Source organism: Carassius auratus, unplaced genomic scaffold (assembly GCF_003368295.1).
Source record: "Carassius auratus strain Wakin unplaced genomic scaffold, ASM336829v1 scaf_tig00001658, whole genome shotgun sequence".
Taxonomy (NCBI): Eukaryota; Metazoa; Chordata; class Actinopteri; order Cypriniformes; family Cyprinidae; genus Carassius; species Carassius auratus.
The window spans coordinates 133,536-156,351 of record NW_020523378.1 but is presented as its reverse complement, the minus strand read 5'-3'; the positions used below and the strand labels follow the sequence as shown (position 1 = coordinate 156,351).

Sequence of the window (22,816 nt, the reverse complement as noted above, 5' to 3'; positions counted from 1 at the left end):
TTGGCCAGCACTTGGGGACCCAAACGTGATTTGATGATGGCTTCTTTTTTTTTTTTTTTTTTTTTTTTTTAAAGTTGTTGTTTTTCTTTGCTCGGAGGGAGCTGCTTTGCAGAGATTTTGGGTCCCCCCCCCATACTTATTTGTTCTTCATTAATTTCTTACAAAAAAAATGCACTGAATGCATAAGCAACAGCTTTGAACACCCGTCAATTTAAACATAAATATAAATTATCCAATTATTGTGCACATTGTTATGTTAGCTATTAAAATAAAATATTACACTTGTAACCACAGCAAGCTCACAAAAACAACATACGCAAACGTACAAGCATTATTTAAAAACAACAATGCCGATACACTGGAAATAAAAAACAAACGTATAGATCCAGAGGCAGGACACTCAAAAGACAAATGATTGGTTTCTCAAAAAAAGTAGGCGGTAATGTAAATTGCTTTTCAGCAGACGTACTTGAAAAGCCTCTCATTTAGGCTCGAATGCAGCAGAATTTTTCCATTCAGCTCTATTCAACCGAGAGCCAACATGGCGACAGAACCGTGTCAGATTCTAGCCTTTTCCCATTGGTCGGTAGGCGGGGCAAGGGCAGGAACGCTAGCCAGCTGATCGCCTTATTATTTTCTAGCGCTAGAGTTGGTTTTTCTTAGCTCGGAGGGAGCTGCCTTGCACAGATTGGGGGTTTCTACAGTTTCTTATTTTTTTATTGTTTGTTTTTCCACAACGTGCTTATAAACATCCGATAATTTTCTTTAGAGTTTATTCCATACGACAACAACTTAGGGCAGTTTTTCGTTTTCAGCTCATATGTCATTTGTATTTAAGTTTGACGTTATTCAGTTTCTCCTAATTACAGAACGTCTGCATGAAAAGTTTCATGGGAAAGGAAAACGGTAGAGCGTTCTGGATAAATCGACGTAATAGCAAGCATCCCGTCGATATGTTGTTTTTACTAGAAAACCAGGTCAGTGTCATTGTTTGGACAGACTCATCCTCCTCATCCTCCTCCGAACTGATCCAGGCTGCTCTTCTCCCGTCCGTGCAGCTCGGTCTCACGGTTCTCTACACGGTTTTGTATTCGCTGCTCTTCGTGTTTGTTTACCTGCAGCTCTGGTTGATTCTGCACTACGGACACAAACGCTTCAGCTACCAGAGTGTTTTTCTCTTTCTATGTTTGCTCTGGTCAGCTTTGAGGACGACTCTTTTCTCTTTCTACTTTAAAAATGTTGTTCAAGCAAACCAGCTCCAGCCTTTGCTGTTCTGGCTCCTGTATTGTTTTCCAGCCTGCCTCCAGTTCTTCACCCTCTGTCTGCTCAACCTTTATTTTGCTCAGGTAAGTCCCACTTTTCCGTTTACCCAATTAGTTTTTGTTTCAAAATGCGTCTTTATGGTGGTGGGTGGTCTAATTGACACAGAAAATCAATGACATTTTTTATTTTGAGAGAATATGAATAATTTTGCATTTAGTCAGAGTTTCATTTCTATGCAGCTCACATCTAAGTGGGTCCCTCCCACCAAATGTGTTTACTTGATATGACTTGACTTGGAGCTTCATGCTGTTATTGTGAATAAAAGCATCGTCGTTCTGTCATACAGGCAGATTATGTTGTTTAAGACATTTAGAGACATTCATCATGTTCATGATACTGGGACAAGAGCACAGCTGGAGGTCATCAGTTTCTGTTCAAGTCCCACTGCTCGACCACAACAGTGCAGTTCACAGGACAGTCTGAATGAGATCTATTATTGCCACTTTTGGTCCATCCTTCCACCCTTTGTAAAGTCTTGGCCGTCTGTGAATGCAAAACTTCATCATGCAGGGGATGAAAAATTGTTAATCTCGTCTCCAAAACTTTGTGCACTGGAGAACAGCACATTACAGGCCCTTATACCATTACTAGAAAAGAAACAGCTACTTAGTTCACAAAAATGACATTATTGTCTTTATTTATGCATGTCCATGTCAGTCCAAACAAAGCTGTTTGATTTTCTTTATTCTGTATGGTAGACCACAAAAAGAGATGTTTGGAAGTATGTCCACGCTGCTCTTTTCCATACAGACAAAAAGTGAATAGTGACCAAGGGCTGTTCTGTCATGCTCCATAAAGCACCATTAAAGTAACATAATTACTTTAATGTAATTACGTTACTTTAATGGTGCTTTTTGGAGAATTGTAAGTCACTGTAGACCAAAAATGTCTGCCAAACTCATAAACACAAATGCAACATTTAAATCGCATTATACTAAAGCTCTAAAATCTTCTATGTGATTTGTATATGTACTTATATTCAAATTGTAATCTAATTTAATCTTATAATTCATGTCCCAAACTCAACAAATGTGATCTTTCTGTTCTGTCCGACATAACCCTGGCTTTGATATTAATCTAACCTTGCTTATATTGCATTTTATTTCATCCGTAGTCAGCACATAGAGCCGTGGCACAATCAAACCTGACTGACAGGCCCTGCAGTCCTGTTAAATTTATTGACAGCTTTGTTTTATGCAACCACCGTTTGTGCCTGTCTGCAGCCTTTCCCCTTACACCCACGTTAAGTTGCAGAGGGTTGCTCGGGATAGCTGGCCTTTGTTTGTGCGTATTCCTCGGGAGCTATTTGAGATGTGGGCATCGTACCGACACTGCCTGAACAGCACAAGTTGGCATTTGGAGGTGCGAGCCAATCAGAGGCACCTGCTGCAAGAGCATTACATCACCCTGCTCAATCCTGTACTATTCCAGGCACAACAAAAGGGGTGTGCAGCATTCTGTTCTGAGAACAGACAAAGATGCCGAGCACCCCGACTCCGAAATGTCAGCCGAAAACAAGATCACATCGGTGGGGTACTGTACTCGAATGAGTCATTTGTGTGGCCATGAACGCCGTGCTGTGATCTAGTGCTCTGTCCACTCAGTAATGACCACTATTTTAACTCCACACATTCATTTTCCTTGTAATTGGATGCAGCGATTGACGTTTCTTGCTAGTTGCTGCAGAAACTGGTTAACTGTGTTGTAAAGGAAGATCGAATCAGCTGGTTTGTAGCTAGTTTGAAAAGGAAAAGCAGCATTATGTACAATATACATCTCTGCTGTAAACATTTTACACAAGTCTACAAACAAATATCATATTTGATAATCTTAATTAATGTGATTTGTAATTTTAATATTGCTATATAATATATTTTTTTCAATATTTACTTACGTTTTAGATATGTATTATAAAATATATATGCATTTAAATGTAATATAAGTATATAACAATTATTAAATTATATATAAAATCACAAACACACACACACACACACACATATATATATATATATATATATATATATATATATATATATATATCCATATATATATCCATATATATATATATATCCATATTTTTTATTTATTTTAATATACTAAAATATATTTTTTTATGTACTATGTATGCGTTTTTATAAGTCTATAAAGTTATATAATAAGTTAATAAAAATAATTATATTTATATCTTTCATTTGTCAAATGTAAAAACATGCATGTTGGAACTCAAAATGTCTGCTGTTGTTTTTACAGCCAGAAAATTTGTCTCTTTAGGGAAATGAAAATGCAACACTGTAAATAATGCATTTTATACTTTGCAAGTGTTGAGTCATATTTTATAGTCTTCATATCTGTTCTTCCTCTGTCTTCCTGTTCCCTGAGGTAGCACCAAAGTGATGACCAATTATTTTTTCAAATTACACTTTCAGCAACTCTTGTGCGTGAAGGAAACACATTAAAGGTGTGTGTATTGTGAACACCAACTGTTTATGTGAAGCAGAACTCCCCCATGAATCACACGTGTGATTTCTGCATGTAGGGATGTGTGTGTAATGTGTCACATGAGACCTCATCAGCAAAGCCCTGCAAAGCAAAAAGATGGGCCATTTTTCACTCTTGTATGATTTCTGCTGTTAGTGCAGTTGGTGGCTCATTGTCGGCAGTTTTTTTTTTGGTGCTGTCTGCATGTCATTTTAAACCATTTTATCATCATTTCACATTTATAAAAGAATGTTCCAGGTTCAAAACATACAAAAATATTTAATGACATCAGTGGCATGCTGTCAGTTATGTAATACAAGAATTTGACTCGTCCCTCAGTTTACAAGAAATCCAATACCATTACCAAAAGTCCTGCATCTCATGCAAAAGTTGCATCTTATCAGTTCTGCATGGTCAGGACAGGAGTTTGACCATTTTGTACATGTCAAAATGTTTTAGAAAGTCTTTTATACTCACCATGGCTGATCAAAATAGACTAGAACAATAATATTTTGAAACATTATTACAATTTAAAATGTCATTTATCCCTGTGAAGCAAAGCTAGTCATTTTAATATACAGATCGGTGCTCAGTTTCTTATTGCCAGTGTTGAAAATTGTTGTGCTGCTTTAATATTTTTGTGAAATAGTAGAAACATATGAATAATAATCACTGACATTCAAACAGTAGTGTATCATGCTTAAGGACAAGTAGCTATGCTTCCATGAAACCCTGCATTTTAATGTTTATTTATGAACATTTCATTACATCATAGTTATTCATTATAAGTGCATTAATGTTTTGCTTATTTTTTTACAAACTAGATGACAAATCCAAACCCTGCTTTCAATAGAGCTTAACTTATTTTGAATGCAGACCATTCCATTAATAAGGGTATATAGATTTACCCCCCCCCCCCCCCCCCCACACACACACACAAAAGTAGTTATGTAGTAATAAGGTTGCGTAAGTTCACTTATTAATCAAATGTTTTCTATTATTTAATATAGTTTTCAAAGAATGACATGTCCTTGTCTCCTTGATGTTGCTAATGTCATTGCTAACTCAATATCTGTCATCTCTTGACCATAAAAGTCCCTGAGCATGACATTTCTTCACATTTAGCATGTCAAACCTCAGAGTCATGGCTTGTTTCTTCAATCGTATCAGCCGGGAGAGTCTTATTAATTCAATTTGCCAGGGAATCTTTATAATGGCCAGCCAAACAGAGGCATCACCCCCACGCAGCTCCATTACAGCTTACTGGAATGTTGTTTTCTTATTCCACGCTCACCCTCTTTGTCCTTGTAAACCATCCATAGATATGCAAGTTTGGTCTAGATCATTATGGCATTAGATGAACACGTTCCTCTATGTTGTTTACACTCCTCCATTGCTTTTGTTAACTCCTATTTGGGGCCAAGTCACATGATCGGGATCAGTAACAGAAAAGTGCTGTCTAATTTGTTTAACAAACTTGGGCACCTGTTTGATGTGTTCATTGGCTGGTCTTGAGTCTTGACTGCAGTGAATCACATTTCGCCCTTTGACAGCTGACTTGGAGAAGTTTAGGTTGGAATTTGTTTTGGGCTAATGATTTTAACAGTTGTGCTGTTGTGTCAGGAGAGGTTCGGGACGGCTGTTGTTAAACTGTAACTAGGCCACCGTTCCTTTGGCAGTAATCTCTAGGTACTGTAGACCTGCTTGTCATGTAAATGGAAGAAGTGGGTAACGAGGACGGTCCACAAAAGCATTGAAGGAAAACAAATTAGCCGTTGGTTTGTTCCTGGTAAATACAGTTGTTGTGGGATGAATTTGACTCCTATGTCGCTATTTTAAAGGGGCCATGTTGTATTCTTTTTTGCAGTGTTTTTTTCTGATGCCCACTTGTTATTTTTCGGTGCAAGACACCTTGACTAGTTAACATTTTTTGCATGACCATTTACCACCCTAATTTTCTTTAGAACTGAACAGATAATTTTTGCTATTGTACCTTTAAGACTATCTAAATTATGTATTATTATTATTATTATGGTCAGAGTATGTAAGAATGTTTTATTTTATTTTTTAAAGAAGCCTCTTATGTTCACCAAGGCTAAATTTATTTTATGAATAAATAACAGTAAATATCTAAGCATATAAATAAGTTTATTGTGAAGTTTGCTATTTTAATATTTTTAAGATATGTAAATGTATTTTTTTTTTTTAAATGCAATTTAATGTCACATGATCTTTCAGTAATCAGTTATGGATGCTGATATATGCTGATGTGGTTCTCAAATCACTTTATTGATTGTGCTGCTTTGTATATTTTTGTGAACATTTGAAATAATCTTTTTGAAACAACTTAAAAGTGTCTACTGATCAATTGATCAATTTAATTGATACATTCTGAATAAAACAGGGTCTACTAAATGAAAAAAATATAAAATACATTTAAAAATATTTGATTTAATAAAAAATGTAATAAAACTTAAAATGTAAAAAAAATACATTATCATAATAAATAGCCTAAACGGTATTCAAGGACCACAAGCTCCTGTTTTGATTTCACGTGGTCTAGTAAGTATGCTGTTTATCTACTGTCACATTATCTAGTGTCTTTTTTCCGCTGTATGTTGACAAAGCTTGTAGCATCACGTGATAGTGTAACCCTTATGATTTCAGTTACCACAGCACATCTTTTCACACTGTCAGCCTGTTCATATTTTTGTGGAGGTTTCTGTTTGCTGGCTCCAGACCTTATACAGGCATTTGTTACGTGGACATGAAGGTTTGACTCATTTGGCATGGGCTTTGTGAAGAAATCATTTCCGCTCCCCAAACACACACTTGCTCGCTTGAATGACAGCAAGCTAATCCGAATAAAGTAGGCTAGATAGTGGACTGGGAATGATTGTGCCAAGGGTTGCTAAGCAGGTTTCTTTAAGATGGTTGACAAAAGCTATTGATTGCTTTTATTTTATTACCTGGGCTTAAAAGTATCAATCATACAATAGGTCAGTGTTTTGGTGCTGTTTTTATTGTGGTATTGGGTGGGAGTTAAAGCCTGCAGTGTGGGCATGAAGTTGGCGTTCCTTGACCTGAAAACTGTTCATCTTTGTTGTTTTGCTCTCCTGTTGTCCTGAGTATCATGACGTTAGCGAGGCTTGCTTCCATGTAAAGACTATATGACACTTAAAGTTATCAGCTACAGTTTTGTTGTACATGCCTTTAGCCAAAATATATAGAAGCATGTCTGACACAAGAATTTTTTTTTTTTATTAATATCTCATAATTTTATCTTTTTGTCATAATTTTTACTTTTTCTTATGACCATCTCATAATTTCATATTTTGTTAATTTCACCATTTATCTATGACTCAGTATCTAAAAATCATTATTAAAAAAGATAAAATTATGAGTTAGTCATCGTTATGAGATAAGTCACTGTCATCAAGTCAAAATTAATAAAAAAATATAAAATAATGACATACTGATAGGGCTGCGCCGATCATGATTGGCCGATCGTTAATGCGCATCTCGTCAGTAAAGCCGGTTCCTCTAATCAGCGGTTAATTCCATCTGGTGCGTGATTTCACAGAGCAGCTGTTACTACACAGAGCTGTTGTTAACTGAGAAGCTGCGCAAATAAACGCTGAAAATGGACGTGGATTTGCGCATCTTCTCAGTTAACAATGGCTCTGTGTAGTAACAGCTGCTCTATGTGAAATCACTGATGGAATTTACCGCTGATTACAGAACCGGCTTTACTAACGAGATGCGCATAACGATCGGCCGATCGTAATCAGCGCAGCCCTATCAGTATGTCATTATTTTATATTTTTTTATTAATTTTGACTTGATGACAGTGACTTATCTCATAACGATGACTAACTCATAATTTTATCTTTTTTAATAATGATTTTTGTCAATAATTACTAACTCATAATTTCAACTTTTTGTCATAATTTTGACTTTGTATGACTTTTGGATTTACTTTTGATTTTTCATATAATTATGACTTAGTGTCTCATAATTTGGCCTTTTTTCCAATTTAGCTTTTTTATCTCATTGATGAATACCTTATAATTAAATCATTTTGTATTCATTTTGACTTCATTTCATAATTATGACTTAGTATCTCATAATTTTGCCTCTTTGCCAATTTAGCTTTTTTTTTATCTCATTGATGACTACCTCATAATTTATTTTTTAGTAATTTTTTTGGTGATAATTATTACAATCTCATAATTTCATATTTGTCAATTTCACCTTTTATTTTATAACTATGATTTAGTATCTCATGATTTTGTCAATTTATCTTTTTATCTTGTAATGATGACTAACTCAGAATTTAATTATATATATATATATATATATATATATATATTAGGGATGCACCGAAATGAAAATTCTTGGCCGATACCGAAAACCGAAAAAGAGAAAACCAAGGCCGAAAACCGAAACCGAAACACCGAAAGAAATTATGCCAATTATTAGTACCATTGCATTTATTGCTATGACCGTGTACTAACCTTACTAAAATTAAGACATTGCAATTGCATAAATTAATATTAAAGTTTCAAAGATAATTACAATTAAATAACTTATTTTAAAAAAAAAAACATAAAAATACATAATTACAAATGATGCAAATATTTATTAAGCACATAGCAACAATGCACAGTATAAAATAAAATTCAAACCAAAAATGTATCCCACTCATGTGTATATTTAATAATAATGTACAGTGCTACTGGCCTGCAGAAAGGTTTTAAAATGAACAGTTCTCTCATAAAAACAAAGTGCATTTAGGTGAAGTGCATTTGAAATTGTTCTCTGTAGGACTAGAAAGTGCATCACTTCTCCAGTATAGGCAAGAGGGTTGTCACTTCTGGGGATGGGGACTTCAGACAGTTAACCATCTAGCTGTTGAGCAGTTGAGCTTGTCATCTGCCTGACATTTGAGAAATATTTGAAAGAGTGTATTTAAATAGGGCCAGGGCATGAATGAACATTTTTATCAAATTAAAGCAGAAATCTAGCAGAAAATCTAGCATAAATATGGCTACAATCTGATATTATGTATGTATATGTTTGTGTGTATATATTGTGTGTGTATATATATATATATATATATATATATATAGTAGCCTAAGAACAAAATAGCCAACGTATTATTATTATTTGAGGCAATTTCTTGTAGAATTTCACTTAACATATCAGACAACGATGGTGCATGCCCCTCATCTGGTGCAGAGACGAGTCTTTTTTTCTGCACTCTGATCTGTCTCCTGCACTTGGCGCTTCTTCGTCTCCACGCGGGTTCTCCGCATCCAGCGCGGCCTGGATCATTTCTCGTGCGCGCTGCCTTATTTCCGCATCCAAGTAATGGTTTTATAACGCGGATCAAGCACATTCGCGAAGTGCAGAGGATCCGAAAAGATCTCAGTGAGACGTGTGCTAACAGACTCTATAAGACTGTACTTTTCTTTGTTTTTACTTCGTGGTCCGTCTCAATCTCTTTGTTAGGAGACGCTTTAGTGCTGCGAATAAAGGAATAAGAAGAGAGAGTGTTCTCACTGGTGTTAAGTGAATGTCGCGTGGAGCTCGTGGTCTAAGCTATGCAGGTGCACGTGCAGATCGCGCTTTCTGTTTGCGTCATCACAACATTTCGGCCGTGTTGTTTCGGTGATAAAAGTCTATCGGCCGAAAACCGAAAAAGCAATTTTCGGCCGAAAATTTTCGGTGGCCGAAATTTCGGTGCATCCCTAATATATATATATATATATATATATATATATATATAATTATGATTTAACAGATCATTGTTTGTTTTTAGTTTTTTTTCTTGTGTTTCCATAGAAATTAGACAGAACTTTGAGTGCAGAAAGTTTACTTATTGTTATATGTCTCAAATAAAGCTTCTGAATTTCATTTTTTTTTTTTTTTTTGTCGAAAGCTCTCCGTGTAGTAGAAACCCACTGTTTCCTTGATAGATTAAAACACTTCCAGCCTGACTTTCGGAAATTGTTGAAACTGTATGGAATAGTTTGGCTCTTAACCATCCCAGTGAGTCTGAGTTTGTTGGCCTATTTTCTGGTTTGACTTCACACAGGATACAGGTTCAGTGAGGCTCTCAAACATGATCTTGCACAAAAACAAGAATTAGACAGACCCGAGGGATTTGTTCCGGTTTTGTTTCCCAGTGTAGGTAGATGAATCATTGGTTTTAAATCTCCCCAGGGCATCTTTATAATGACACATTGAAGGGGAGAGAGTGTGTTTGCTGGCTTGTCTTCTGATAACCAAGGAGGAAAACAGGAAATGATGAGTTCAGCCATTGAAACGCGTCAGAAGGCCTCAGTTGTCCGTTCAGATGAAGGCTTTCATTCTTTTTGGTTTGGAGAATCAGTCATATGCACTAGAGCCATATCTCTGGTTCTTTACAAAAATATTTCTAACTTCTTTGGGTTTTTATTAAGACAAGTAAGTTTTTTTTTTTTTTTTTTATAAAAACAAATAAATGTTATGTGGAGATGCATTCTTTTAATTTTTTTAACAACTCAAAAATGAATATTACAAATTATATATTAAAAAGACGACATTAATATTTATTTTTTTAAAGCTGTTTTAGACAATTGTTTAAAAAATATATACGATTCGCAAGAAAACCACAATGGTTTTATGGCTGTAATATTTTATAATAGTAAAGTAATGAGTGGACGGTGTACATCACAAAAAGTTTGCTTAATAGTGGAATAATGTCTTGCATGAGTTTGAATGTCATGAATAGCAGTAACATTTCACACCATCAGTAAAAGAGGAAGAAGCTTAGTCTCACAAAGTCTCATGACACCGAACCGCAGCGTTATACATTTTCAAAAGCATGACTCTGTGTGGTATGGACATCTCATGGTAAAAATACATTTAAGGAACTGAGACCAATATCCGCATATGGGTCACAAAAAGGGCTTGCATATAACCCCTCTGAAAGAATGCTGTCTGCTTCTCTTTTTTTTCCGTCCTTTTCTATGACTGCCCCAAAAGTAGCTGGCATTTATGTGTGAGCTGAGTGCTTATAAAAGTCATGAGTTAACATTTTATCCCAACCAAAACATGTCTGTCATCTCTCAGAATCCAGGCCTATCCGTATTTATTTTTCAATTCCATTTAATTTAAAAGTAACTGAACTTTTCACTTTTTATTAATTTTTTGAGCGAGCAAACAAAAAAATTATTAACAAATATCTTTACATTGAAAATTGGCCTTATGTCTATAATATCACTAAAAATGCTTTTAATATCATAGCATTCTGGAATTGTTTTGCAGTGAGCAAAAAAAAAATTCCAGTTATTTTTCTTAGCTTTTTTTCATATCTGATCTGTACCTTTCTACACCTTGTGACAAACAACATTTGTAATATCTTTAATATCTGCTAGCAGGCAGTGCCTGTGTTGAATTGTTTTTTCCTGTAAAGCCTTGTGATTTGGGGTGGGGAGCGGAGAGCAGATAGAAAGGAGCTTTTAACGCTGCCTTTTCTCAGTGAAAGCACAGTGCTCGGGGCGACACGGGTCCCTAGAGCCTACCTCTCTCTCGTGAGATGACAAACGCGAGGTGCAGTTTGCCATGTTTATTTTTGGATCCTTTCTTCTGTTTGAATCTGAATCATGCTGTGCCATGTCCCGGTGGAGTCTGCGGTGCGTCTGCTGTCAGGGAGACACATGAGGTTGGCACACATGAACACACGCAATTCACAACACAACACAAGTATTGACTGCTGCACCTTTTTATCATTGCTGGTTTCTTTTGTTAAAATAGATGTATTTTGCACTTTTAGCATTTGAAGTCTTCTCAGAAAACTAGTAATAATGATAAATGAATAGTTCACCTAAATATTGTGATAATTGTCCACCCTCTTTATTCCTTAAAATTAAACAAGGCTGTTGTTACTTATGAATTAATACTTTTATTAATCTAAAATTCATCTTTGTATCACAGGAATAAATTAAATTTTCAAATATTTTTCTTTGATTAAAATTATATTTCACACTATCACTTTTTTATTGTATTTTGGCTAGACTTACCATTAGCAATGAATTAGCATGTTGCTGAAAACTGAATAGAAATCTATATTGTTCAACTATGTTGATCATGTCAAAACCATGATGATTTTTATATGAAATTTTTTAAGCTAGAGAGTGGATAATGTGAGCATTAGCGTGCGTCTGCATAGTGCTTTTATTTTGAAACAGTAAAGAAATGCTGTGTACTCATTTTCATTGTACAACTAAACAGATGCTAAATTATATTAGTACATTTTTATTCATGTAATGATTGAAATTAAGGTCCCCATGAATTCATCAAGGAAGTTAATAAATTTTTAATGCAACCTTCCGGTTCAGTTCTAAGTCACCTCATATGCTCTGCCCCAACAACATGGCATCTGTTCTCAGTGTGCACATGTGCCACTGATGGCTGTCAAGCGCAGCTTTACAGACAGGTGTACTCCAGATAGTGACTGTCCACACTCTCCTGGTGTGTTTAGCTGTTTCCCATCTGAGTCTTCTTGTTACTTCTAAACAAACGCTTGTTCAGTTACACAGACATACTTTAAAAACCAACAGTTTTTCCTGTAACTCCTGTTTGTCATAATCCTGTTTACAGAGATCACTTGATTCAGTGATTTTTTTTTTCTGACCTTCTCATTGTGGTCTACAATCTTTGAGTGTCTCATTGCATGTCATCAGCCAATGTACCTAGAGAAGAACAGGCCTAGGATCCTGCATGTGTGCGATCAGGAATGTAGATATGACGTGTGACTTTTCATTATTGTTTCTTAAATGAAGAACCTAGTAAATTCCCTTGCCTTATTGGAAATGTGTTTTCACTGTGCTCTTTACAAGTTCATAACACATCAGGTTCAAAACACATTTCACTGTTTTCTGTCCAATTTCATCATGGTAAATAAATTCCAATCATTTTGTTATGACAAGATTTTCAGTAGGTACTGTAGTTTGTAAGTTACAGAAGTGCACAGGACACCAACTTCGGCATAGTGTTTGTAATGATTTAAAACTAATTGTGAATGAATAAGATGTTAAAGAGTTTAATGAGAAACTATATTTAAATATTTCAAATGCTAGGCCTACTTGACTAGTTTTGCACAGGGTACTTGTTACCATATTTTGTGTTTGATTGTGATTCATGAATTGTCATGATGGGAAAAAAACTAAAGGGCTAGACTTGAATGAATGAATGATGTGCATATAACATTTTGACTCTCTAAATGTTTTAAATAGTTGTATGTATTAATCACCTTCTTCATCTAATTTCATTTTCCAAGTTTCATGTGAAATTCAGACCCTATAAACTTTTTAATATGTAGGTGCAGAAAGCTACAGTTGAGGTCTGTTCTTGTTTCAGTACTGCTTTGGTTCATATTGTACAAAGGTTAACATGACAGAGCTAAAAGAAAACCCTTAATGGCTTTCTGAATGACCCTTAAAGTTTGTTGTCATGCATGTGTTCATAATATACTACTACCAGTTAAAAGTTTGTGTTGGTAAGATTTTTTTGAATGTCTTTAAAAGAATTATCTTATGCTCACCAAGTCTGCATTTATTTGATCAAAAATATGAAAAAAAAAAAAAGTTTAAAATAACTGTTTTCTAGTTAGTTTAATACACACACACACACACACACACACACACACACACATATATATATATATATATATACAGTATTGTTCAAAATAATAGCAGTACAATGTGACTAACCAGAATAATCAAGGTTTTTCGTATATTTTTTTATTGCTACGTGGCAAACAAGTTACCAGTAGGTTCAGTAGATTCTCAGAAAACAAATGAGACCCAGCATTCATGATATGCACGCTCTTAAGGCTGTGCAATTGGGCAATTAGTTGAATTAGTTGAAAGGGGTGTGTTCAAAAAAATAGCAGTGTGGCATTCAATCACTGAGGTCATCAATTTTGTGAAGAAACAGTTGTGAATCAGGTGGCCCCTATTTAAGGATGAAGCCAACACTTGTTGAACATGCATTTGAAAGCTGAGGAAAATGGGTCGTTCAAGACATTGTTCAGAAGAACAGCGTACTTTGATTAAAAAGTTGATTAGAGAGGGGAAAACCTATAAAGAGGTGCAAAAAATGATAGGCTGTTCAGCTAAAATGATCTCCAATGCCTTAAAATGGAGAGCAAAACCAGAGAGACGTGGAAGAAAACGGAAGACAACCATCAAAATGGATAGAAGAATAACCAGAATGGCAAAGGCTCAGCCAATGATCACCTCCAGGATGATCAAAGACAGTCTGGAGTTACCTGTAAGTACTGTGACAGTTAGAAGACGTCTGTGTGAAGCTAATCTATTTTCAAGAATCCCCCGCAAAGTCCCTCTGTTAAAAAAAAGGCATGTGCAGAAGAGGTTACAATTTGCCAAAGAACACATCAACTGGCCTAAAGAGAAATGGAGGAACATTGTGGACTGATGAGAGTAAAATTGTTCTTTTTGGGTCCAAGGGCCACAGGCAGTTTGTGAGACGACCCCCAAACTCTGAATTCAAGCCACAGTACACAGTGAAGACAGTGAAGCATGGAGGTGCAAGCATCATGATATGGGCATGTTTCTCCTACTATGGTGTTGGGCCTATTTATCGCATACCAGGGATCATGGATCAGTTTGCATATGTTAAAATACTTGAAGAGGTCATGTTGCCCTATGCTGAAGAGGACATGCCCTTGAAATGGTTGTTTCAACAAGACAATGACCCAAAACACACTAGTAAACGGGCAAAGTCTTGGTTCCAAACCAACAAAATTAATATTATGGAGTGGCCAGCCCAATCTCCAGACCTTAATCCAATTGAGAACTTGTGGGGTGATATCAAAAATGCTGTTTCTGAAGCAAAACCAAGAAATGTGAATGAATTGTGGAATGTTGTTAAAGAATCATGGAGTGGAATAACAGCTGAGAGGTGCCACAAGTTGGTTGACTCCATGCCACACAGATGTCAAGCAGTTTTAAAAAACTGTGGTCATACAACTAAATATTAGTTTAGTGATTCACAGGATTGCTAAATCCCAGAAAAAAAAATGAAATGTTTGTACAAAATAGTTTTGAGTTTGTACAGTCAAAGGTAGACACTGCTATTTTTTTGAACACACCCCTTTCAACTAATTCAACTAATTGCCCAATTGCACAGCCTTAAGAGCGTGCATATCATGAATGCTGGTTCTCATTTGTTTTCTGAGAATCTACTGAACCTACTGGTAACTTGTTTGCCACGTAGCAATAAAAAATATACTAAAAACCTTGATTATTCTGGTTAGTCACATTGTACTGCTATTATTTTGAACAATACTGTATATATATATATATATATATATATATATATATATATATATATGTGTGTGTATATGTATTAAACTAACTAGAAAACAGTTATTTACTTTCTTTAAAAAAATTACATAAAAAACGAAACTTACTGATCAGTCTTTTGAATGGTAGTTTATATGCAACAGTGTATCATCTGCTAATGGATGTTTTGATCAATTTAATGTGTCTTTTCTGAATAAAAATATTAAAAACCTTACTGACCTCGTGGTAGAACACATGTTGAAATGTACATTACCTTTTAATGGATTTTATGGACTTCGTGTGAACTACATGAAGGCCATGTCAGAGTAAAAACGGTCCATGAATGCTTATCAGTGATGGTTGTGCAAGCTTCTTTAGTTGTGCTTACCCTGAGTTGACTGAGTTGCAAAAGGCCTTAGGTATAACCAATAATTTCCACTGGTTCTTGAGCTCTTGAGCTGTTTGCTTAACCAGGAGATGTTTCGGTTTAAACAAACTGAGATAGCCTGGTCCCTGGTCATCCTTATCTTTGCATTAGCACAAGCTAGTCATCACTTGGCCTGTGAGCAGGCTAGAAGTACAGATAGTACTGGTGAAAACCTTTTTTAGAGAGATAGAGTTTGTCTTAGTCACATTTGTAAGAAATAAAAATCTTTCTATTTCCTTTTCCACAGGTGATTTTCAAAGCCAAAGCGAAATATTCCCCGGAACTCAACAAGTACAAGTAAGAGATTTTCTTTCCTTACTGTGAGGGTGGAATGAATTAAAGCGATAATTCACCTAACATTTAAATTTTTGTCATTAATTACTCACCCTCAAATTGATCCAAAACCACAAGACCTTCGTTCATATTCAGAACATAAATTAAGATGTTTTTGATGAAATCCAAGAGCTTTCTGACTCTACATAGACCGCAATGCAACTGAAATGTTCCCAGACCCAGAAGTGTAGTAAGGAAATTGTTAAAATAGTCCATGTAACATCAGTGGTTCAACTGAAATTTTACAAACAGAATGCGAGAATACTTTTGGTGTGCAAAGAAAACAAAAATCAAAAATCAATTCTCCTTCTAATCACGGCTTGCGCCATAATAGACACATGTTCGTCTTACATCAGAACGCTGTCGTTATTATTGTTCTCTTTAAGCACAAAAGCTCACATCACATGGACTATTTTAACAATGTCCTTACTACCTTTCTGGGCCTTAAATGTGTCAGTTGCATTACTGTCTAGTATGGATATATAACAATACACTCAGAGATGGATTAAAATCGATACAAATATGTGATGATTCAAATCGTTGAAATGTGTGAGTAGGCATTTATATATAATGTGTCTGAGAGGAACTGACTGTCTTTAGGTAAGTTTAGATGGTATTTTCATATGAAGTTGTGTTCTTAAGCTTTGTTTACAGTGTTATACCACCTAAAAAAGAAATGATTTTATTTACTTACTTCATTGTTACATGTTTAAAACATGTTCATGCTGATCTTTTCAATACATTCAAGGAATACTGCGCCTGTCAAGCTTCAAAATGCTAATTAAGAACCATAGAAGTTATAGCAATATAGTAAAAGGCCGAAATCATAAGTCAGTGCATCAAGAGTGTGTGTGTGAGTGTTTTTTAGTTTTTTTTTTTGATTGCCCCAGTATTCATTTACTCATCTGCTTTTGTGTTCAGAACAGAAATCATACAGCTTTGGAACAACATTAGAGGGAGATTTTTTTTAGAATTTAGAAGGATTTAGATTTTTGTTTTGGTTGAAATATCAAAAGACTTTAAAGAAGTTATACAGACTAAAGGCTAATACAGACTTGTTTTTTTAAAGCATCAATCTGTACAAATATGGGCTTTGATCAGGTTATTAGAGTCTGATGCGGAGTGAAAAGCTTGGAGATCAAATCCCACCCAGTCCCGTCCCGTCAGGCTGAGTGGGAGGAGGGCCTGTGGTGGAATGGAGGGGGAAGGGGGCAGAGGAGAGGATTGACACATGGCTCAGACAGCACTAAGCAATGGCTTGGCTGCACTCATCAGATCAATGTCTTTGAGCTTTGACATATTATTCAATATGATCTATTTCTGAGTGAAGCAAAATATTGTGCATAACGTATTATATAACAGAGCTTGATTTTATTTAACGGGACATAGTAAAAAATTATAAAAATGCACTGAATCATATCTAAAATCATGTCAGGAATATATAGTTAAGATAAAATGAAATAATTCAAATCTAATAATAAAATGTAGATGCTAGATTCACCCATGCATCATAATTTTTCTCTCAACTCTCAATAGGGTGCCCCTGCGTTTAGGATTTCTGCTGGCTAGTGTTTTTTTCCTGGTGGTGAATGTGACGTGTGCCATGCTGGTTCAGGGAGATGTGGATGAGAGTCAGGTGAAGGATGCCGTTCTGGCACGAGTGCTGGTTAACGACAGCCTCTTTGTGCTCTGTGCGATCTCTCTCACCATCTGCATCTTCAAGATCGCTAAGATGTCTTCTGCTAATGTCTATCTCGAGTCAAAGGTGAGTGGACGTTTGGACTTGGAGCTTACAAATTGGGATTCAGAACACGACCATTTTCAGTTTGATGGTGAAATAACAACTAACTGCATTGAATTGTGTTGGAAACGTAATTACTGTTCTGTCTAAGTGTGGTGATCTTTGTGATTGTGATCCAGGGGACATCGGTATGCCAGGCCACAGCCATTGGGGCAGTAGTTATCCTCCTCTACACCTCCAGAGCCTGTTACAACCTGGTTGTGGTGGCTCTTTCTCCTGAAGATCGGCCCAGCTCGTTTAATTATGGCTGGTACAATGTGTCTGACCAGGTAGTTCAATATAACTTTTTAATGTTATTTCTAAAACCCCATTCACACCAAGAAAGATAACTATAAAGATAACTTTAAATATAATGATATTGGCGTCCACGTCAGTTGGCGGTATCATCAGTATAAAAAAGCATAAAGCTGGTAAACCCTCATTGAACCCTCACTGCTGTTAGTGTGGCACAGCTGTTTGATTTAATAATCAATGCTGTTTTCACCTTTATGTGAGATTTATGAACTTATTATGTATTTATTCTTCTCATTTGCATAGTAGCTCATTATTGTGTGCCCTGATTTAGCACTGCCATCCTTCAAGAGCTGTTATGAGTGTGGTACAATTAAAAAGTATAATAAAGGCTGTGTAATAAATGACAGATTATGCCTTTTGCTGCATGTTTACACATGTATTTCTGTACTTTGTTGATTTATAAAAAGAGATGTTGATGGCTTCATTCATTCATTCAAGAAAAAGTAAATCAACATGGATTATGCTGCTTTGTTCAGGGGTCCACAGAAACAATCTATTTGTGGGGATTTAGACGGATATGGGCTCTGTGGGGGAAAGGTCTTTGTTTTGCTATATATAATAGCTCGGGCAAGGCTGCTGTGCAGAAAGGATTTCTGGCTGGCTGCCTGGTGGTGACCTAGTTTGGGTTCACCTCTGAGACGGGACGACAGAAAGCCCCTGATCGGCCTGCCTCCTTCTCTGACCCAGCTGCATCTGTTCGGGTGGCTGTCTTGCTTATTCTTCAATTTTGCATTTGATTCTTGGGTTGTTTACATCTTTTTGATGCATCCTGCATTGTCTGCATTTTTTGCAGATATTCGTATGCATGATGTTTGTGATTTATAGGCCACAGTGTCTTGTGTTTTTATGGTGGTATGTCTACTTGTTAGGGCTACTCTCCTCTGTGGCTGCATGATTTGAGGAAAAATTGATTTGCTTATGTTTCATGATTAAAAAATTCTGATTGCAATTTGATTGCATTTTTAAAAGATTCAGGTTTGCTGTGCTTGTTTGTAGGGCTGCACAATTTATTGAACAAATAAAATAATTATGATTATTTTTTAAATTATTATTTACTAAACAAAAGATTAAACAAAATAGGAAATATTACTACTGTAAAATAAACATTGAATATTTAAGAAAGTAAAACTAAAATTGCAATATTAATATTTAATGGCTGTCTTCATTTATGTGTATAAATCACACCATTTAGACACAGTTGTTTCTTGCACTAATTAAATGTCACGATGATGACTCTGTAACAAGTTATATGTGAAAGTGTTATGATTGTATAGCCAATATTGGCATTTTTATCTTGTTTTTTTTTTTTCTCAAGTGCTTCTATTAAGCTTTCATTTGTTTATTTCTGTTATAGTTTTTTTTTTGTACTTCAACTTCACACAAAAAAGATTAAGTTTTTCAGCTTTTATTTTACTTTATTTTACCAAAACATTTCAAATAGGTTTTGAGATTATTTTAGGATGACCGTAACAACCCTACGGTCTATGCTAAGGTCTATCGGCCTTTACAGTGTACCGGATACATCAATATGCTCAGAAGTAGAAAGTTCTCAATGTTAAATTTGTCTTGCATTGTGTTTGTGTCTCCAGGCGGATGCAGAGAAGATCAATGGGGAAGCCTATGTGGTCTTTGGGATCATCCTGTTCTTCTGGGAGTTGCTGCCCACCAGTCTGGTGGTGGTGTTCTTCAGAGTGCAGCGGGCCAATCAGAACCTGGTGAAAGTCTAATCCTGTCTCACTCCTCTAAATATGTCCATCAATATCACAGCTGGACACTTACTCAATGATGAGAGCCCGCGATCGGCTTTTTAAGCCCCAGCGGAGAGTTGTTTTCCTGTCAGATAGAATTAATTACTCAGACGTCTGACCCACTGAAAACAACATCCCATGCTTCTGTGTTAGTCACGTATTTGCCTGTCTGTGTTGGACCAGTGCAGTCATACCATTTTATTTATATTTTGTATACCTTGTTTCCACAGACACCGGGTGGCATGATCAACAGTCACAGCTTTAGTTCCAGGGCGTATTTCTTTGACAACCCACGCCGCTATGATAGTGATGATGATCTGTCTAGAAACACAACTTCCCGAGGAGAAAGATGCAGGTGTGTGTACTCACATTTGTAAGAACAGGAGTGTTTACTCCGACTTCTCAAAGATAGGAGTGTTATTTACTTCCAATTAAAGATTTAGGAAGTTTTTAAAGGAATAGTTTGATTTAAAATGATTTAATTGTGGGATTCCAGACCCCTTGGCCCCTGAAGTGAAAGATTTAGCCAACCAAAGCCATACTTCTGTTTTTAGATGCTTTATAGAATTATTATTAGTGTTACTAAATAAAACAAAGATTAAAACAAAATTGAAAAATTACTATTCTAATATTTTACTATATATGTTTTTTAATGTCCAGTCTAGGCTGCATTTAATTGATCAAAATACAGTAAAGATAGTGACATTGTAAAAAAGAATTATAATTTAAATAGGTTTCCATTCTCAAATTGTATTTAATCTTTTGTAAAAAATTGAAATGTAATAATTGAAGGCATCAAAAAAAAAGTGTTGATGATAATAAAAAGTAATTATATTAATTAAAAAAAAACATGACTGACCCCAAAACCTTTTGAATTTTAGTGTAACTGAAAATGACGCCAGTTAAGTGAGCGAGTCACTTCTGAAATCAGTAATGTCTCTTAATGACTAAGTCTGATTCAAATCTTTAACTCCCAAGCAAGGCTGTTTCCTGAAACTTTCTGACTGACTCATTATAAAAGACCAGTGCATTAGAGTTATTTGTTTGGGTACCGCATGGTGATTTACTTGTCACACTTTTAGGTTTCTTTTTTTTGTGCATCTGGTGCCCTGACTCACCTTTATGCTTTTAAAAACGTGCATATTTTTCTTTAGCTAAAATCAGATGTTTTTTGTGAACTATTCTTATATATATATATATATATATATATATAAGTATCTAAGCCTGGAGGTTCTGTTTTTCAGCAGTATCCTGTCGTCCACACCGCAGACGGGCCCAAGTTGGTACGGCACGATCCAGAGGAACGGCAGCCTGACGGCGATCCCTCACCTGCTGAATGGTCCCCAAACATCAACCGCCCCTCTTCTCTTTGCATACGGCAACATTCAGACCAACCAACACCACAATTACTATTCCACCCCCCAAAACTACTACTCAACCTCCCAGACACACTACTCCACCCCTCAGAACTAAAGCAGATCCTTCTGTGGAACGATCTAATCTAAGGTTTGGCTCAGCAAGGACATGGAGCAATGCCTTATGGTCGTCTTCCCCCTCGGTCAATTTATCTGCCCACATTGATGCGGCAGGAATTTAAAGGGACCATAAGGTGATGGGGTGGGGGGGTTCCGATGTTCTCATTTCTGAAAACCATCCATCCCATCACCCAACATTGGTGCAATGAACTCCTCCGAGCCTTCAGCACGTGGACTCCCCTCTGTGAGTTGGGATGTGCTTTTTGCACTTATTGTGGATCAGTAGGAGTAGTTGTAGTACGCTTTTTATATTCCATCGTTTTGGAGAAAGAGCACGACCGCTTAGTCCATCCGAGACGATCAAGTGAAAGCATTCTGGATCTGTCAGTACGAGGATCCAGTGTGCACTGATGTTAACATGTGACTCTTTCTTGAATTCCTTTATTACGTTGCCAAAGAGTTCGTGCTTAAATCCAAGGTAGTACATTTCCAGGCTTCCCAAAAGACGAAAGACACCCGATTCATACAGTCCCAGAACCGCCGACTGAGATAGTGTGACAAGGAAGACTAACTACTCACATTCTTTAATATTTTGGTAATTGGCTTTTGAAGGACATTTTGGGCTTATATCAGTAGTCAAAATCTGATGTATCATTCTCCAGTGATGCCTGAAATGGTGCCATCGTATGATTTTCCTAGCCAAAAACATGTCATACAGAATTAATGTTTGTATTGAAGATGTTTCCAACGCTTTATATCATCATTCCTCTATATTGGTATTTCAGAGTGATTGGTCAGCAATCGATGTCCCATATCCAGCTTAAAAGAACCGGCCCTTTCCATTTCCCTATAAAAAGTTTATTTTTTAATCACCTAATTTGCTGTTCATGAGCTGTGTACAAGATAGCAACAATCATTTGGCTGAAGCAATCATTAGTTACGGTGTAAATATTATATTTGGGCAGCTGTGGGACTGAAACTCCATATGCACCTGCTCTGTTATTGGATTTATTTTTAAAATGGGTTTTAAATTGCATCTTGCAGGGTTTTGTGTATGCTGTATGAAAAAAAAAAAGCGGATGATTTTAATTGATTTGGAAATTTTAAGTCATCTTCGTGTCTTATATCCTTGCTTTCTGCCAGCTAATGTGTAGCAAAGCTTTTCAGTTATGAGAGATCTTGAGCGTTAATTGATGGAAATGTTATGCATTTGATCGAATGCTGATTGAAACCACAGACGGGATGGGACTGTGTATGGATTGGTTGGTTTGTTTTATTTTTTATCTTTATTAATTTATAAATGTCAGTCTGGTCAGAAAAATGTTACTGTGAAATGTATCATATCAGCTCTTGAATCTCGCAAAAGAGCAAAGCCTTTGTTTTTTGTTTGAGGCCAATGAATGTAACTCGTTTAGCCATGTTCATAGTTCATTAATGATGTACACAAGCACTACCATAAAATAATAAAGTTTTATTGCACTGTTTTAAAAACAAGTTTTGTTGTGACCAGAGTCTGGATGATTTATTAAAAGAAATCTACAGTAAGTGAATGAAGATTATTGCAGATAGCAACAAAA

At 36.0% G+C, this 22,816-nt stretch overlaps 1 protein-coding gene across 2 annotated transcripts; it reads left to right on the top strand.

Moving 5' to 3' along the window:
- The first annotated feature begins 645 nt into the window (after window positions 1-645).
- On the top strand, window positions 646-22,733 carry LOC113069483 (integral membrane protein GPR137B-like). 2 transcript variants are annotated; one of them, XM_026242580.1, is made up of 7 exons: window positions 646-1,346; window positions 15,836-15,885; window positions 17,458-17,686; window positions 17,842-17,991; window positions 19,606-19,731; window positions 19,995-20,119; window positions 21,012-22,733. In XM_026242580.1, the coding sequence occupies exons 1-7, from the start codon at window positions 879-881 to the stop codon at window positions 21,235-21,237; spliced, it is 1,374 nt and encodes a 457-aa protein (XP_026098365.1). In that variant the 5' UTR covers window positions 646-878; the 3' UTR covers window positions 21,238-22,733. The 2 variants fall into 2 exon arrangements, with proteins under 2 accessions (XP_026098365.1, XP_026098364.1); XM_026242579.1 differs by having other exon boundaries at window positions 21,009-22,733.
- The last annotated feature ends 83 nt before the right edge of the window (window positions 22,734-22,816 follow it).

What these genes read in the sequence shown, in the direction of transcription:
- LOC113069483 (XM_026242579.1), top strand. Translation starts at nt 879, where the DNA reads ATGAAAAGTTTCATGGGAAAGGAAAACGGTAGAGCGTTCTGGATAAAT. An exon ending in CCGGAACTCAACAAGTACAA is followed by an intron (nt 15,886 to 17,457) that starts GTAAGAGATTTT and finishes AACTCTCAATAG; the next exon opens with GGTGCCCCTGCGTTTAGGAT. An exon ending in ATGTCTATCTCGAGTCAAAG is followed by an intron (nt 17,687 to 17,841) that starts GTGAGTGGACGT and finishes ATTGTGATCCAG; the next exon opens with GGGACATCGGTATGCCAGGC.